This window comes from Numida meleagris, chromosome 3 (genome assembly GCF_002078875.1).
Source record: "Numida meleagris isolate 19003 breed g44 Domestic line chromosome 3, NumMel1.0, whole genome shotgun sequence".
Taxonomy (NCBI): Eukaryota; Metazoa; Chordata; class Aves; order Galliformes; family Numididae; genus Numida; species Numida meleagris.
This window is the reverse complement of record NC_034411.1, coordinates 38,607,630-38,626,510: the sequence shown is the minus strand read 5'-3', so window position 1 is coordinate 38,626,510 and position 18,881 is coordinate 38,607,630. Positions and strand designations below refer to the sequence as shown.

The window sequence follows — 18,881 nt, the reverse complement described above, 5'->3', positions numbered from 1 at the left end:
TGGGGGGAGTGAGGTGGGGGAGGTGACTGTATAAAGCACTTCTTAAAATAAGGTTTCACATTTACTTCAGGACTGCACTTAAACATCTTTACAAAACCTGGACGCAGAATCCCAGATCATTTTTTTCATTTGGGCACTGCTCCAAAGATATTCTCGTATTTCATTTTATAAATAACACACTGAAGAAAACCCCAAATAACCTGGAGAGGCAGAAATCAAACACTGAGATCTATCTTGTTCAAGTTTAGTATCCTAACCATGAAAATTACCTTGCAATTTTTCACTTACTCTCAGAAGATCTATTCTGGTTACAAACTGGCAAAGCTTTATCAGAAGGAGTAGTAAGGACTCCACAGCTGCTGCTGGACTGAGTAGCTACAAGTTAAGAAGCTCAGCCTGTGGGGTGGGTCAAATCTCCTGGACAGTCAGATGACCACACTTACACTTAGTGAGCATCACTTTATCTTCCTGCTATTAAACAAGACTAAACTAAATAAAGTCAGTTAAGCATGCCAAGTGAAATCATGCCTAATACTACAAAATAATCAGGGACATCCTAACTTCTGCAGTCTGAACAGTGTTAATCAAAACAAAAGTATCTACCAGTCAACCATGGAAATAGTAGGTCACTTTACGTGCACAGAGGAGGCTCCACCTGAACCTGGAGTAACTAAGAAGGCTAGGCTGGGTTTCTATGCTCATTTATTTTTGAATTGTCCAAATGATTTGTGAAATCCACAGGTTTGCAAAGAACGGGCCAACATATACTTGCAACATGGGCACATTCTCCAAATTTTAGATAACTGCAGATCTAATTGAATGGATAACAAGTGCTTTTTGAGAAAGGTTCCACATTCTCGATTCCCAGTCCCTGGGGCACCTTCAGAAGAACCTCTGTAGGACTGGACCTAATTTCATAAAGGATACATCAGATTTTCACATTTACCACTTCTAGGCTTGTATTAATTTTACAGTAGTTGTAAAACATGAAGTATCTTAGTTTTAGTTAGACTGTAATTAATATAAGACACAGTATACTGAAGATATCACTAACCATCTTGTGTATTGGAACATTTTAACGAACGGGTCTGCAATAACTTCAAGAGAAGCTGTAGGCTTTTATCTGTTTTCAGTGTTGGTATGTAAGCATTACTGCCAAGTTTCATCAAGACATCCAGAAGAGGGTTCAAGAAAGCCTCTAGTTCAATCCATTTTATGTTGCTTTTTCCACTACACAAAAACAAAAATTAAAAAGAAAGTCTTCTTCTGAGTATCTGCCTTAAGTGCTGAAGTCGCTTATGGAAGTAAATAGCCCATAGGTTTCCATGTCACTTGAGTATCTATGGAAACGTTACCCAGTACGTTTGCAGTTGGACAAGGTCTACAAGCTGTCAAGCTGACCCAAAGTCCACAGGGAAAGATGGACAACTTTCTGATTTGATTAGGCTTCTATCAGACCCTTTGGGTATAGGGGGATAACAGAAAAGGAGAGAGAAATGTAAGACAAGGTAGTTCATACTTACCTGGATTTATTCCTCATCTGTTCCACGTCAGCAGCCAACAGAATCATTGTTGCAACAAGCTTAGCTTCAAACCAGTCAGGCATAAAGCAATTTTCTCCTGATTGAAGATATTTTAAGGTTTCCACAGCATTTAGAAAATAGCATCATATTAATTTAATGAACTATTGAAAGAACAGCAACTAGTGTTAACAAGATTCTCTGCATTCTTTTTTCCGTATATAAACTCAAGCACAAGTGTTCTTTCCTCCATACCTAACAGAAGTTGACCCCTCTACGCCAAAAACAATTTTAGACAATGTGTTGTAGTAGCAGACTTGCAACACACTTATCTATTGCTTTTAAGAAAATGTTGTATATTCAATTAAGTGAAACAAGAACATTATCTTGTAATTCTTCCTCAGAAACATCAGCTGTTATTTTAACTAGCTAGAAATTATATCAAGAACTAAACCTATTATATCAAAAGGAAATTGAGAAGAACTTAGGGTGGCTTCAGGGCTTTTGGCTTTGAAAATTCAGAAAGCAAAACAAACTTTGGAGGTCCAGTTAAAGCAGCTGGATATGGCCCTTTCCCCTTCCTAGCCCTCCCCTTCATACAGCTGCTTATAAACTGAAATTCCTATCAAGTCAAGATATAACAAACACATCCTTTTAAAAATGAAACAGAGGTATGCCATGGAATTACAGATAATACAGATAAAGTCCTAAAACATTTCAGGCAGCAGCAAAGATCTGCTAAAATCTTTTAGCAAAGGGTTTACCCCAGAAAACCAATCAACAAAATTTCATTACAGCTTCATTGCCTTATGATTAGACGTTAAGTTTCCTAGGCTGTGTAAAGCTTCTGAAGCTGTTCATCATAAGTAAATTCTGACCTAGCTTTTATGTCTTCTACAGGCAAGTAGCAAATAGGCAAGTGTCACACCAAAGTTAGACAGCATTCAAAACCAGTCAATTTGACATTCCTTTCAACATATCTGAAAGCAAATTATAAAGTGAAGTTATAATAAATCAAGCTGTGGTAGTGAAGAGAGAAGTCTCTTCAGAATTTACCTGCAGATCTATACCGTGTGCAAAGAGCTTTCCTTGGTAAAAATGTGTTGCAGCTCATCTGCTGCTGGAAGCTGTGTAATGAGCTGCATAACCATGCAAGTTCTCTTTCCATAAATATATTAGGTCATTTTACAAAGCTTTGCTGACAAGTGCTACAGATTTTCTTTCAAGACTACCAGATTGGTATCTAGCCAGATTTGTCTGTGTTTCCCTCTGCCACCATACTCCAGCATTTTCATGCATCTCCAGAAAAGTAACAAAAGAAATCTAATGGACTAGCATCACCACAGCAATAAAACTGAGTATTAAGGCTTAATTTTCAAGTAATACTGCAGGACTGTTTTTTGTGATGGAAAAGTGAGATTAGAAAAATCAAATTAGAAAAAGTTCAGATTTAAGAATGATAAATGCCACAACTTTGGTAGAATTTGGACAGGTACGATACAAACAAGCTAATAACTCTTCTAAAAAACAAACTGTTTTTTATATATTTTTAAATTATCTTCAAAACCATTTTCTATTAATAAATATTTAACTTACTTTCAGATGCGGGTGTCTTAAGGTACTCTCCCACAAGACTGCGCACATACAGACATAGTGATGATATCTCCTGATGCTCAAAATCAGAGCATACAGACTTTCCAAAGCATCTGTCATTCTCTTGCAGCCAACTGCAAAGCTAAATTAAAACCAGTATGTTGCTATTTAACTCTATCTGCTGACTCTGTGCTGACATCACCAAGATGACAGCAGTATGTTAAAGCACTGAAATATGAACTGTTACATCAACAACCCACACCATCAGAAGCATACACCGGAGCTATCAGGAGGCTTAGCAGGCTGCTATCCACACAGAGAGACAGAGTAATTCAGAGCAGCTAAAAAAAACACATTATTGGTACTGATATAAGGGGAAAAAAAACAACTCTGAAATTTAAGTAATGCTGGTAAAATCCCTTTATCCCAAAAGGGGCTTCTGATCATCAACTGTTATCTAATAAAAATCACATCGTTGTTTTATATATCAAAAAAAAAAGCAATGGAATAGGATGAACTGTACAGCACACAGAACAAAACAATGCTGCAAAAACCTGCTACTGCCATGCAACCAGCCAAAGCTATGGCAACTTACTCAGCTGCTTCTGGTACATCCTATACACAAAATGGTTTCTTCTTGGAGTACTTTTTCACAGAAATTTGTATCTTATCAAGATGTAAATTTCTAGGTGATTGTCTTACAATTCACAATCCCACTCTACATGCTAGGCATATTTTTCCCCTTGAGCTTACCCTGTTATTCCTGCCTGCACTGTGTTTGCAAACACCATGCAAATCAGAGGCAGCTCATACATGTTTTGGCCCACATACTGGCCCATTCAGGGACTTGCACATTATCTCCAACAGTACTGTCAGAATTAAGGGAAAGGGTAAACATGCACTGTAATAGATGACTATCACTCTTTAATTCGTTCCATCAAATAAAGTTTTACAAAAGAAAGTTAAGGGGAAGGGAGGAAAATAAAGTGGCTGCAAAGATAAAATATATATAAATATTATACAGAAATAACTGCCTGTAGAGTCGGATGACCAAGAACAGCTTCAGCTGTGGATGTTACATCCCCGTGGCATCCTTAATAAAAGTAGAGAGAAAAGCCCAAGTCATGGCTCTGTGGATTCCACAGGACGCCCTGCTTTGCACACTCTACTTTATGATAGCAATGATTTAGAAGAGAGAGCATGGATCCCCGACAGGAGAGATTACAGTACAGGCTTACCAATGGCAATTTTAGTTGCTACAGTAACGGCAAACAATGCAGAAGACTAAGGCTGCAATGACGCAGAGAAGTCTCTTAAAGGACCAGTATTTGGGGACCAGAAGTCTGAGTAAGAACTGATTCTGATTTGCATTTCAGTACGTTTACAACCAAGAACTGCAATACTCGATATCCTAGAGATTAACTCTAAGAACATGATCCAGTGGTACATACAAGCTCTGAAGATATTCAGAAAACACTCTGCCTCAAGAAAGAACTTTTTCTTCATGCAGTTCTCAATTCTGCAGAAGAGAGAAGTTGCCTTCTTCTCCCCTCCCCTTACCTTTAACAACTGTGATGACACAGCTTAGAATTCTTTAGTTTTCAATCCGCTGTTTTTTTCATAGTTAACATTAGGGTTAACATTAACCCTTCTATGGCATTAAAAGAAAACCATAGCTTTCAAGTAAAACCCTTAGGACTCCACATCCAGAGAGACCAGAATATGCCAATGAAAACATTGCTAACTAGTTAAATATTACATAAGCAGTAATCATGCATTTCTATAGGTATTAAAAAAAAGCGTTAGGTGAGCATAAAAGTAGCTTTGATTCTCACCTCCATCCATAACATAGTATCTCTCCTTAGGGACTCCTCTGGTCTAAGGGACAAAAGAAAGCTGGCAACCTCTGGAAGAGACACTTTCTCCTGAAAAAAATGAATGAAAATTGTATATTATGTTGACAACTATTCTGCATAACATCTACCCGAGGATTCAGGAATTTGCTTTCATCTGGCAAATGTTGCAAAAGAGGAAGCTGACCTTTCCTTTCCACTGAACAGACTCATTTTTGGCTCTTAGGGACCAACCTTATCCTTATCAAGGAATATAGTTGAGTTCTTCCAAGTATTAAAATCATACAATGGTTTGAGTTGGAAGGGACCTTATAGATTATCTAGTTTCAACTCTCATCTTTCTGAAATCTACATGAAAATTAATAAATGACTAAAAGAACTGTGCTATCCATTATTAACACTTATTATTAATTTAATGACATAGATCAGTCACTGTTAAGTACTACTTCTCTAGTTCTGAAAAAACAATTCTGTTCAACATGGAAGCTCACAACTGAGTGGACTGGAAGCATTATCCCTCATCCAAGAAGGCATGTTATAAACAAAAAAAACATAAATAATCTGTCTACTTAATAAAGTTCTTGCTAGTTCAACGTTCACAACAGCTTTATCATTCTGATATTAATACTTTTATTCTTTTAATTATTTAGGAACTAAGTGAACATTCATATCTGTAAAAACCGTAGTTTATACAGTGTATGTCGAAATAGGATACTGTTTTTTAACTAGTGCATGAAAATCCTACAAAAAAAATCAACTAATAAATATAATGAAAATACCCTCATCTTATGAAAACTGAAGTTAACAGAAGCATACCCATACTTAAGTACTTGCACTTTTTTTGTTTTATGATAAGGGTAGTGAAGCATTGGAACAGGTTGCCCAGGGAGGAGGTGGATGTCCCGTCCCTGGAGACACTCGAAGTCAGGCTGGACAGGACTCTGAGCAACCTGATCTAGCTGTAGCTATCCCTGTTCACTGCAGGAGAGTTGGACTAGATGACTTTTAGAAGAAATCCCTTCCAACTCAAATGATTTTACGACTTTTAAGTAGTTACCAAAAAAAATTGCAAATCTGGTAAAACTAGTTGTTCTGTGCTCTGTCTAGGAACTTTGCAATACTCTGTTCAACCAACAGAAGCACTGGTGAACTTCTACTACACCAGGAATTAAAAAAAACCTCACCACATCTGTCAAATGCATTGCCGTTTGAAGAAGATAGCACTGAGCAGCTCCACGCAACAAAATCTGATGTGTAATCATGGTACACTGTAGGACATCTCTGCAAAGAGGAAAAACATCTACTGTAGAACAACACATTGAGGAAGTTCAGAAGTGTCTTAATTTGCTAGTTACTGTTTTCAGTATATTAGACTGCATTTAGCAAACACATTCTACTAGATATAACGCAAACATTGCTTGCTGTCTGATTAGGGCAGCCTGAAACAAAGAATCTCTATGATCGCATCAGTTCAAACTGACAGATAAATAAAAACATTTAATTATCAGAAAGAGATAATAAATACGCCATCAAATTCTTAAACTAGTAGTGAAAGAAACTGAAGGAAATCCTCACTGTTCTCATCAGCAGTTGTGTCTTCACTTTGTAAATTACTTTTAATCAATAGTCCTTAGACTATGAGTAAAGTTTTATTTCAAAGTTTGAATTCACTTAAACAGGAGTAATTGCCAACTTTTAACAGGTCTTGAAAGTGAACAAAAGCACTTACCAAACATCAGTAGAGTTAAGAACAAAGCGCATGCCAAGAACTTTAGCTAGCGTTTTATTTAGAGGTCTTTTGGATTTCAATTTTGTGGGCTGCCCTTATGTAGCCTCACCTACCATTTAACAAGGTTTTAATGTAATTAGATGAACATATCAGTTAGAAAGCATAGTAGACTAAGGAAAAACAACGCCAAAAAAGTAGTGTCGATAATTGACTGAAAACACTGATTTTTGTTTTTAATTTTCATTTTGTTTAAGTCACCCTCTGATATGAATACTTCATCAGTTACATTCTTCTGTGAATTAGACATAAAGGAGATGGAATTCTCCATTCTCGTGGACAACCAAATCACCCCAGAAGGAACAGACGAATTAAATTCTGGCTCTAGGTGTTCAGTGCATATCCTTACAAGTCTGTAAGAATGCAACATAGTACATATTTTACCTTAAAGCATGAAGTCCATCAGTCCCCAGTACTCTACATGCAGGGATGTATGCCAGAGCCATAGAAAGAAACAAGATGGGAACAGCACACCAATGCCGATTTGTCATCTTCTGAATAAACTTTAACAGGAAACTGCCTTGACATAAAATTAAACAAAAGAAATCAAGCATGATTTCCCACTCTCCAATGCTTTCAAATGACAAGGACCCAGAAGGACTACATTAGTGTCTCAGAAATCTTCCTGCATCCAATTTCATAATGAATGAATCCTTACTGAACTTCTGCTTAGCACTTTGACTGGTTCTTTTGAACACCTAACTATACTGATTGTGACCAAAAAGGTCTGGCAGGTTGTTTGTTTTGATAACTCAACCTAACAAGCCAAAAAACCCATGCCACAGAATGTCATCGTTCTGAAGATTTTGAACAGCATTGTATTATCTAAACTGTCAATGAAAAGAATCTGCGAGAACTATTAATTTTCAGAACTAAGGTTTGTCTTTTTTCTTTTAATAAAGTAAGCGTGCTTCAGTTTTCCTTAAAACAATTTTGTAGCTTCTTACAGCAGTGTCCCTCAAAGTCTCTGAAGAATTCACTCTTCCCTGGAAACTCCGCTGGCACAATAGTGGCTGGCACCACTGTTTATTTCCTCTCAAGCAACGTGGAAAAACTGTGGTAAATGCTCACATGGGATATGAAAAATGAGTCTGTAGTTTTTATTTGGCTTCTTCATTTAAAAGGAAAAAAAAAAAGACAGAGGTGAAATTGAAACATACCTTTTTCTTCTTCTGGAAGAAGCATCACATAGGTAGCCAAAAATTTCTGCAGTCTCATTCCCAAAGGAGGACAGGCTCCCATTAACTGACTTGGGGTTCTGTTGGGTTTTAAATAGGAAACACACAACCGTCATGTTAGCAGCTATGAGTAGGACTGACCCTAAATAAAAATGAAGTGCAGCTCAGAGGTAAATTCACTGCAGAGACTGTTCCAACAGGCCACAGAGATGGAATGCATCACACTGCTCCCTCCACTTTGCCCAGTGCTTCAACAGCATCCAGCAAATACAGAGAGGATGAGTTAGGTCACCAAAATACCAATCTCCCTGGCCACCTCCAACCACACAGTATGGTATCAGCACACACAGGCATTCAAGCAGAGCCTCTAGTTATTCAAGGCTGGGATCATCCTGTGTTGAGCCCCCATTAAAAAATGGCACTGTGGATTCAACATTGTGCCTGCACTCATGGTACCCTACAGGCCTTCGGGTAAGCAGGTTACCAAGGCCTATGTAACAAGATCAGGAAATCCTCCAAACAACTTGCAGCACAGATGCAACTGGTCTGATCTGGAGGACAGTGAAAACAAATTACCTCCACAAGGGCACAAGAGAGAAGGCAGTTCTCTCCTGAACAGATCATAAAGGCAGCATAAAGAAAACTACTGACCAGCACAGAAAGTTTTAAGACAAGATGCAAGAAACTTTCAATGAGAGAAACAGAGATAAGTTGTATACAAAGCTTCAAAATCCTACCTACCAAGGATTAGCACAAGACAGTCATGAAATTCCCGTTTTCTCTCATATAGCTTGGCACTAACCCAAACAGCTTAGTATATTCCTGGTAAAATCAAACATGCATTTCGCCTCTACTTTCAGAAATATCCCAACATACATTTCACCAGAAGTACAGAAGCTAAGACAGAAGCCTGTCGTGTATCAACCCAGCACCATTTTAGTTTGCTAGCTGACTGTTCTTCTCCCAAGTCATTTCATCTGGCAAAAAGTGCTTTCAGCATATTATTTCCCATTCTCAGTGCTTCCCATGCAACTAACAGAAAGAATTTTAGGCCATCAGTATAACTGAATGTGTACCAACTCGAAACCCCTCGAACTTTCACCTGTTTTTTACATATTTACACCAAATGAGGTCACTGTCATCTCCTGACCTCGGATAGAATTCTTTTTTTCCAAAGTACAACAGGCTATCAGTTATGAATTGCAAGACCTTCTAAATGTGCAATAAGCAAAATAAAAGATAGCCATTTCAGTCATTTATCATGTCTCACTTGATTTCCAGGTGTTAACTGGGACCCCATGGCAACCCTAGATTGCTGAAATTGAACCTGCTTCACCTTACAGCCACCCATACTCCCTGAGAAATTCTTTACCCACGAGTTTAGTAAACATCATTTATTTATTAATGTTTTCCTTTATCCAAGATTTTGCTAACGTGCTCAAATGAGTATTATTAGAATACAATTCCAGTAGACATTACATTTAATAATCAGTGGCTTACCTACTATAAAGGGAACTTTCTGAGAGGGCATCCATTAAGGGTCCAATAACAAACTGATAAAAGAAGAACAACAGTGGCTGAATGTACACTTGCAAGGCACTGATAGATAGAGACTAACTGGAATTACTTAATCTCATTTTAAAAGTAGGGAAAGAGAGTCAGACTCCTCAAGTAGGAGACACTGTGCACAGACTTGACTAAATTCACTTTTTATTCTGTTTAGCCAATTAATACTGATTAATAATTTTGGAGAGGTTCAGGGTCTGTGGAAATCTGAAGCATCTATCTTTCTCCTGCTCATTTAACTTCTGATAAAAGTCTCAATAAATTGTTAATTTTAATTAGAGAACATTAGTTTGAAACGTGAATGAATGACTGCACATGAAAATGCACTCCCCTCTAGCCAGGCCATTTACCAAGTGATACTATGTTTGACACCGCTTACAAATACTGCTGTCATTCACACAGCTACATAAGAGGGTATTTATACAGAACATATTTAATTGTAATGCTACTGAGGCAACTGGTATTACAATGTATCACAAGTTAGAACACTTGCTTGATCTGGCAAGAAATACCAAGCCTCTTACCTCTGAAAAACCAAGCGAATTTGGAAGATGCTTTGTTTCATAAAGCTCCAAAAAATGAAGAACTCCTTCCTTTGTCAGTGTTTTATTCTCACTCTCAAACATTCTTTTATAGATGCACATGTGCCATGATGGGTGAAACAACCAACAATCTGTTACAATAGCAAATTCTTCTAAATTAACATAGAAATGACACTGACGCACTAACATATTCTTTATACATCTCCACGTTTTAAGGAAATTTACTAAACACATGACATACTGACATTCTGGATAACACGCAACAGATTTAAAAAAGACTATTACAGCTACTAGCTTTGTAAAAATGCCCTACTAAATCCCCCATGCAAAAATATATTAGCATGATTTCCAAAATTTACTTCAAGCCTTAGCAGTCACAAATGAAAATGTCTAAGAAACAGAAAAAGCATGTCCTTCTTATTGCAAGTCTTCATGTCCAAATATTGTACTTGCCTGCAACACTTTCTTATTTGCTATCCCTCTACTTTACAAATCCAGGAACTTTATTCCTTCTCTTTCCTCTTCCACTGGGGTTTTCTTTTCCCCTTTCTCTTTCTACAGAGATGTACAGGTGACTTGTAAGATCTACCCTAAGAATCCCTTTGTTTTGTTTTCACACTAGCTCAAGTAAAACAAAGTACAGTGGGAAAGGACCTTTTAATTAGGTTTAGTGGCATGAGGAGTTAATATGCAATTTTGTCATACGGTAGGATTTCTTGTTGCATCACAGAGCAGAATGGCACTGCCTGTAAAACTAATTAAGAAGCTGCTATTACAATGTCAAAGAAAAAACTGAGACTTAATTGCCTAATATTTAGGAGATGTTTCAGAAAATGAGGTCTTACCTTCTTTTCCTGAAATAGCAAGTTCATATAAACTGTTTAGTTTTGGTAATACTGGCTTTATGACATGGATCTGAAATGTAAATCAGATGCAACGTAAGTAGTCTGTTTATTACTCAAACTTAAGAATCAGCACTTTGTCATGGCCTGGAATTTACTATCTATACATTAACACAGCAATTGACAATATAAACAATGCCTGCGCAACTGATCCCAGAACCGGTGCACAGCACTGAATTACAGTCTGCCACTTAAGAGGAACTGATACAACCATGCTGCTGTATCATCACAAGACTTCCCAGTAAATGACTATTCTATTCATCAAACTATAATGTGAAGGTTTCAAATATAAGAGCACAAAACTCTAAAGTTAAGTATTTTGATAAATACAATTTCACGCAGTGACAGGATAATAATAAATAATGTAAAATAAGTAAGCTACAAAGAGGTGGTCACAACTAATGCCATACCTTCACACAACTGCAGAGGTGCCAAGAGCACTCTTTCTATCCAGTACACTGGACTCTGCGTCAAGATCAAAATTATTTCCGTCCAAGTCCACAAAGTGCTTTACTACAGAGATGTAGTGCCCTCTACTGAAAAGAGGTTACTGAGTGCAGTAGTCTGATTTGCACTATGGAACAGATTAGCCATGGTCCTGAAACAAGTTACAGTCCAGGCTTCCCTTTCTTAGTTCAATCCGCTGCTTTAATCAGAATTATTTCAAAGATAGAGGAAAATTCTGAATGTATTCCATATGAATCACACTTGCTGTATTTCACATATTTAAAATTCAAAATAAAAAGATGTTCATTAATGTTTAGATATCTTCAATCAAATTTTTTACTAAAAAAAAATCAAAATAAACCAAAACCAAAGAAAACCTATACTATATATGTCAAAAGCAACATATCGCACACAAACTACGGTAAGCACAGGTTCTGAGGTGCCCTCACCTGGTTTCCTTCCAAAGTTTCCACGATCAAAATGTAAGTTTCCCAGAACTGCAGGAGTTTGTCATTCTCTTCAGCAGACCACCAAAACAGACTTGACTCTAAAAGCAACAAAAACATATATTCAAGCACAGTTCCTCCAGAATCCACCCCACACAAGATTAAATGCAACATCCAAAGAGGGAAAGAGAGCGTTTCCTCACCTTGGCTTCTACAGAACTAAGTGCTGAATGAGCGAGGCTGCCTTAACTAACTCTAAAAGCCCACAAGCCTTTGGTTTTAATTCTCATGTGACAATTAGGACATATTCAATTGGCCTCACAGGCAAGATCGTGCGGCAGGACACAGCATGCCTCACACCAAGGTCAGCATCCTAAGGAGTATTAGAGGAGGACCACAAAAACAATCCAAGGGATGGAACACCCCTGACCCTACAAGGACAGGCTGAGAGCTGGGGCTGTTCCACCTGGAAGAGAAGGCTCCAGGGAAACCTGAGAGCGGTCCTTCAGCATCTAAAGGGGGCTGTAAGAAGGGGACAGACTCTTTAACAGGGTCTGTTGTGACAGGACAAGGGAAAACGGTTTCCTAACTAAAGAGGGGAGATCTAGGTTGGATATAGTTTCTTTACAATAAGGGTAGTGAGGCACTGGAGGAGGTTGCCCACAGAGGTGGTGGATGCTCCATCCCTGGAGACATCCAAGGTCAGGCTGGACGGAGCTCCAAGCGCCCTGACCTAGCTATAGGTATCCCTGTTCATTGCAGAGGAGTTGCACTACTTGGCCTTAGAAGGTCCTTTCCAATTCAAATGACTGTGATTCTACGCTCCCATCAGCCTACGCAAACCAGGGGCCGGGACTCATCCGATCCAGCCCAACCGCTCTATGACAAGACTTACACCGACTATAAACGTTAAGCACCCCATTAGGCCACTCTGACGCTTCTAAAGATGCGCTAGGTCTCCAACAGGGGCTCAGGAGGACGTCCTGCTCTTCCACACAGGCACAACCTTAGCGCCCGGCCCTTCCGAGCCGCCCCCAGCCCCACCACGTCAGTTTCCCGAGGCGAGGCAGGGACGAAGGACAGGGGCGAAAGCCCTACAGGGCCGGGTCACGCAGACGCTGAGCGCGGCACGGTGCCGTACCGTCTGGGCCGTCCGGAGGGCAGCGCAGGCAGGAGGCCTGGCCGCCGCTGAGGTCCACGGCGCGCTTCAGCAGGTAGCGGGCCCTCTTCCGGCACAGCCCGTCCCGCTCGGTCAGCCCCTCCTGCACCAGCCGCCAGAAGCGGGGGCACAGCCGCGCGTCCAGCGCCGCTCCCGGGCCCCGCGGCAGCAGCGCGTCGGCCAGCGCGCTCAGCGCCAGCAGCGCCCGCCCGGCCCGCGGCGCCGGCCCGCCGCCCAGCAGCCCGTCCCACACTCGGCCCAGCGCCAGCCCGTTGCCGCCCAGCGCCGGCAGCAGCCGCCCGGCCACGAGCGCGGCCGCCGCCTCGCCTTCGCCCTCCTCCCGCACCAGCGCCAGCGCGACCGCCGCGCACCGCGCCACCAGCGCCGGCTCCTCCAGCCGCGGCGCCGCCGCCGCCAGCGCCTCCACCGCAGCCTCCGCGCCCGGCCCGCCGTCCGCGAGCTCGGCCAGCGCGTCGCGGGCCAGGCGGGCGGCCAGCGGCGCCCCGCAGAGCTGCACGCAGTGCCGCAGCGCGCCCCGCGCCGCCCGGCCCAGCCGCAGCCGCTCCGCGCCGCCCGCCGCCCCCTCCCCGAGGCGCAGCAGCGGCCGGCACCGCTCCAGCGCCACCTCCCAGGCCGCCCGCCGCAGCGCCTCGCCTTCCGCCTCGCCCCGCTCCCCGCCGGCGGCCAGGCGCTGGAGCAGGAGGCGCAGCGCCTCCGCGCGATCGGCGGAGAGCGGCGCGCACACGGCCCGCAACAGCGCGCCGGGATCTCCGCCGCGGGCGAGCAGCGTGTCCGCCAGCACCACCTCCATCGCGGGCGGGGGCGCCTCTCCGCACAGCTCTGCGCAGGCGCGGGCGGGGCCGGGGCGGGGCCCAGCGGGAGGTGCGTGCCGCTCCCAATGACCGCGCCCCGCTGAGGAGGTAGGGGAGGTGGGATATCTCCGTGAGCCGGTGTCAGGGCGGATTGCCGGTCAAGTCAGCAGGTGCAACCGACAGCCTATCCCCACCGTGCCCACTAGCACGTCCCTCCTTGCCAACATCTCCATGTTTCTTGAACGCTTGCAGGGACACTGACTCCACCACCTCCCTGTGCCAATGCTTCACTACTGAGAAGAAATGCTTCCTAATATCCAACTTGAACCTCCCCCGGTGCTACCTAAACCAATTACTTCTTGTCCTATTGCCATTACCTGCCAGAAGAGGCCAACCCCCACCTCACCACAACTGGCTTTCAGGGAGCTGCAGAGCAATAAGGTCACCCCCGAGCCTCCTCTTCTCCAGACTGAACAATCCCAGCTCCCTCAGCCACTCCCCTTAAGACTTGTGCTCCAGATCCTTCACCAGCTTAGTTGCGCTTCTCTGGACGTGCTCAAGGGCCTCAATGTCTTTCTTGTAGTGAGGGATTCAAAATTGAAAACAGTACTTGAGGTGTGGCCTCAGCAGAGCTGAGTACAGGAGGAAGATCACCTCCCTGCTCCTGCTGGCTGCGCTATTTCTGATACAAGCCAGGATGCCACTGGCATTCTTGGCCACCTGGGCACACTGCTGGCTCATTCAGCCAGCTGTCAACTAACAACCCCAGATCCTTTTCCTCCATGCAGGCTTCCAGCTACTCTGCCACAAGCCTACAGTGATGCATGGAGGTTGTTGTGGCCAAAGTGCAGGACCTGGCATTTGGTCATGTTGAACTTCATCCCAGTGGCCTCAGCCCAGCAATCCAGCCTGTCAGGCCTTCCTACCCTCAGGCAGATCAACGCTTCCCCCAACTCAGTGTCGCCTGCAAACTTACTGAGGGTGCACTTAATCCCCTTGTTCAGATCATCGATAAAGCTATTAAACAGGAGAGGCCCCAGGACTGACCCCTGGGGAACACCACTCGGGACTGGTCACCAGCTGGATTTAACTCCATCCACCACCACTCTCTGGGCTTGGTCCTCCAGCCAGTTTTTTATCCAGTAGAGAACACACCTATTGAAGCCATGGGCTGCCAGCTTCAAATGATCATTTATAAAACAGGCATTCTCTAATTGTTGAGACCTGTCCACATGACCATGGCAGAACACAAGTCTACCTGTGTGGGAAAAGGAACAAATTTTAATCCTGCTTGTTAATAATGTTTCTGTACTCCTTAACACTTTGCACATGTTTAGTTCCAATTAAAATACCAACTCCAGAAAAAGATCACAAAAACAATTCAAAGTGATACAATTAAATGTAAAGTCAAACACTGTACCTTGTTTCACTCGCACAAAAACAGTTTGCAGAAGAGGAGCGACAGAATGTATGAAATAACTGAACAGAATGCTAGCAGCTGAAACCTCTTCTAAGCTATAACATGTTTTGTTTGCTTATCCAGTTGCTCTTGATGTCTTTAGTAATTCTTCCCTTTGTTACCTAAAGCATGCAGTCAAGATGTATTGTCGGCACTTCTTTTATCGGGCTTGAATAAGTCCCCAGAAGTTCCAGGCATATGCAGGACCTAAATTAAGCTTTAAATGTCTGTACAATGGGTACTAATCAAAACAATAAAATAGCGGGTGCTTTGTTGTTCTCTATTATTGTCTGAATTCTACCTTGCCTTCCTTTTTATTCTACGGGTGCAAAATCTTATCAACTGAAACGCAGCATTTACATTTGAACTATATTACTGCAGATTATCGAATCAGACGAGTGAGGAATTCAGATCACAAGAAGTTAGACTAGGGAGTATCTGAGTGTGATGCAGAAAGCTAAAGGGCAGGAAAAAAAAATCAGAAAGGTGAATATGGAGTTAAGAGAAAGAAAGGAACAGTAGGGGTCATGAAAAGAAATATTCTCTTTTTCTGACTAGTGCTGAATACACCAGAAAGGCATTCATTAATATGTAATTATCTAGTTGGTACATAAATAGCAAAATTTATGCTTAGTATTAACAGTGTTTTAACAACGGCAGCAGTAATATTCCCCAGGGAAATGGCCATGGCCCCAAGCTGCTAGAGTTCAAGGAGCATTTGGACAACTCTCTCAGACATAGAGTTTGGGTTTTGGGTGTTCCTATGTGGATTCAGGGGTTGGAATCTATGATCCTGGTGAGCCCCTTCCAGACTGAGATATTTTGTGGTTCTCTGACAATTGCCTTTCTATTATTCTTGATGAAAGTGACGGTGATACAGAGGACAGGCTGACAAGCCCTAGAGCAACCCCTCCAACCTGGATCATCATTTGCTTGTCCATCACGTTCCAGAGTTCAGGCACACTCTGCAACCCTAGACCTGGGTGGCTGCATGTTTCCTGGGAGCTCTGTCTGGGCAGCCACACTGGTTTCTGAGGCCAGAGAGGCTGAAGGGGATATAGAAGACACAGCTTCCTGCTGGGTGGATGTCATGTCCAGAGCTCCTCACGAGTGGGTTCCATGTGCATATCTTCTAAGTTTAGATGAAGCTGAACAAGATGGGTAGAAGTGAAAACACTAGAAATGCACTAGAAAGCATTAGTAAACGAGAAACTCCTGCTGTCTGCCAGGGGATAGGAAAAAGAGTTACAAGGGATGAGAGAGGGAAAGAAGAAAGCCACCTCACATAGATCAGGTTGTTCTTCAGTCCTTGAACCCCTGGCTAAGAGGGATAGAGACAGAAGTGTTCCAACTGGAAGAGAAAATAAATAATGTCTAGCCAAGCAGGTGGTCAGATCATTTCTGTAATGTGGCTGTGCTTTTATCTCCTGATCCTCACAATCCTGTTTCATTTCCTCCTCTACATTGCTTCTAAACCTTTCTTCTGGCTCTTTTGGGTTGCAATGCAAGTATATTTTAATCTTTCCTCCTTTAAAATGAGATTCAGCCTGTCTCCTCAGCTACCACCTTCTCTCCCTCCTCCCTTTCATTTCTGAACTTACTTCCCATTTACAGTGAGTATGGAGTTTGTCTGCTCCAGTTCCATTTCAGACCCTCACTGACCAAGTTTCCTGCAGTCAGCAAGATTTGCTCTCACTAAAGTTTCCAGTTAAGGAAATCTGGCATAGTATGCTCAGCCATTTGCAGCATCCCCTTCTTCTAGTTATCCCTTGCTTTGTAACTCCACAAATATCCAAAATAATATTTGACTTTGTAGTTTCTCATCCTCCTATCTAATACCAAGCCATTGTCTTTCACACACCCAATGCTGCCAGTCCTAATTGTCCGTGTATTGGACTTTCAAGCAAGCATCTTCATGCTTCGTGTTTTTATCCATGCTAAATACCACCCAGTTTTCCTCTCTCATTCCACAAACTTGGCTTTGTTTTAATACTGACACAAATTCTAGGCTATCTATGTGAACTAATAAGGTGGTCCCCTGACTGTGCTTATCTTTTTATCCATTTGGGCTGCAAATTTCCTAAGACAAAAAAGATTGCCTCCTACACCCCTAATGACAGTCAGTGCAGTAATATGGGTAGAGAAGGATAACACTAATTGCAAGAAGCAAATAATAATAATTATAATAAATCCTAAAATGGCAATATATCAAGCCACAGGGAAGGAAAATGTAGTCTAAGTTTTGCAACTGAGTTTTTGTGGGGAGGATAATAAAAGGCAGATGAAAAGGTTGCTCCAGGGATAAGTGGTATGAGAGCTGAAGCTTTTGTAGCTTTTCATACACCCACGCTTCCCCACATACAATCAGACTTGTTCAGACACTCAAGCTCATGAAGAGTTCAAGATCCAGCTGTAGATCGAGGAGTCTCAACCAGCCCCATCTCTGGAGTACTCGGGCAAGCGTGAATGCAGGCTTCATAATCTCTGCAGACAGAAGATGGTGCTGTTGTCACTGACGTGTGCCTTCCACCTTTTTTTCTGGTGACAAGCGAGTGACTGCAGAGAAAAAGAAAGGAAGGGAAAAGGAAAGGTATAAGAGCAAAGGTAACTGGGGAAGTTAAGCTGGTAAATCTTGAGTTGTACTGAGTGCAGTGGAACGATCTGGAAAAGATGAATTAAGAGAAAGAATTAGATATAATCCTTTGCCATCGGTCTTTATTTTGCTAACCTGCTCAACAGGGCACTGCTGAAATCTGTAGTCATTTTTTATCTACTTCATGTAGCTGAAGATCATTTGCTGCACAGACTGGAATTAAAAAGCTTCCCAGTCACAGCCTATTTTCCCATTTGTTGACCCTGTTTGCCTTCTTTTTTTCAAAAAAAGTTTAGGACTTTCCATTCAGCTGTGGGCTACACCATTCATTTTTGACCTCTCCCCTTTGCCAGGACTCAGAACCAGATGGTAAAGCTTAAATAGATTTTACTATTGGCTCAATAGGGAAGTAAAAGGGCTGTTATAATGGGCATAATCCACGCTTCTCCAGCCTTCAGCCTGAGAAGTGTGTATAGATCTGGAAGAAATGTGACAGTTGAGAAAATATCTATGTGGCATCACGTTGTTTCTTTGTAACAGTCTTTACCTACACGTCTTCATCCAGCAAATCATGTAAACATTAGATTATTCTAAGTACATGCCTGAGTGTTTTGCTGTACTGGATTTTAATGTACAGTGGATTCTACTGATAATGAACCGGACAAGAGGATCTGCGGTAGTGGGGAAAATACTTTGTGACTCCTACATGAATATCTGCTAGCTGCAACCCTGGGAGCCTTTGGTGACGTTACTGAGCCTGACCACAGGAGGGAAGATTAAAAAAATCCCAGGTGCAACCAAACCTCAGGGTCCAATTCAGATCTTGCTTATTTCAGTGAGAACAGAGCAAAATGCCATTTTATTTTGGAGAGGATGGAAAGAAAGAAAAAAGAGAGGGCACAGGGAGGGAGCTTTCACTTTTCTTACAACTCTTAGGTATCCTTATTTGCAAATATGAAAGTTCAGAACTTAGTGTATTTTCCAAAAACTGAGTAGGAAGTGTTTTCTGGTGCCTTGGCTTAAGA

General features: G+C 42.1%; 1 protein-coding gene across 1 annotated transcript in view; it reads right to left on the bottom strand.

Annotated features, from left to right (window-relative positions):
* TARBP1 (TAR (HIV-1) RNA binding protein 1) overlaps window positions 1-13,818 on the bottom strand; it is a 34,513-nt gene extending 20,695 nt beyond the window's left edge. The window contains exons 1-12 of the mRNA XM_021391119.1: window positions 12,975-13,818; window positions 11,837-11,934; window positions 10,884-10,953; window positions 10,021-10,169; window positions 9,431-9,483; window positions 7,913-8,010; window positions 7,137-7,272; window positions 6,151-6,247; window positions 4,949-5,038; window positions 3,117-3,255; window positions 1,524-1,620; window positions 1,055-1,230 (exon numbers count right to left, since the gene is read on the bottom strand). Coding sequence (XP_021246794.1) covers window positions 1,055-1,230; window positions 1,524-1,620; window positions 3,117-3,255; window positions 4,949-5,038; window positions 6,151-6,247; window positions 7,137-7,272; window positions 7,913-8,010; window positions 9,431-9,483; window positions 10,021-10,169; window positions 10,884-10,953; window positions 11,837-11,934; window positions 12,975-13,803 — 2,032 coding nt within the window. The 5' untranslated portion in view covers window positions 13,804-13,818. The remainder of the gene's footprint in view (window positions 1-1,054; window positions 1,231-1,523; window positions 1,621-3,116; window positions 3,256-4,948; window positions 5,039-6,150; window positions 6,248-7,136; window positions 7,273-7,912; window positions 8,011-9,430; window positions 9,484-10,020; window positions 10,170-10,883; window positions 10,954-11,836; window positions 11,935-12,974) is intronic.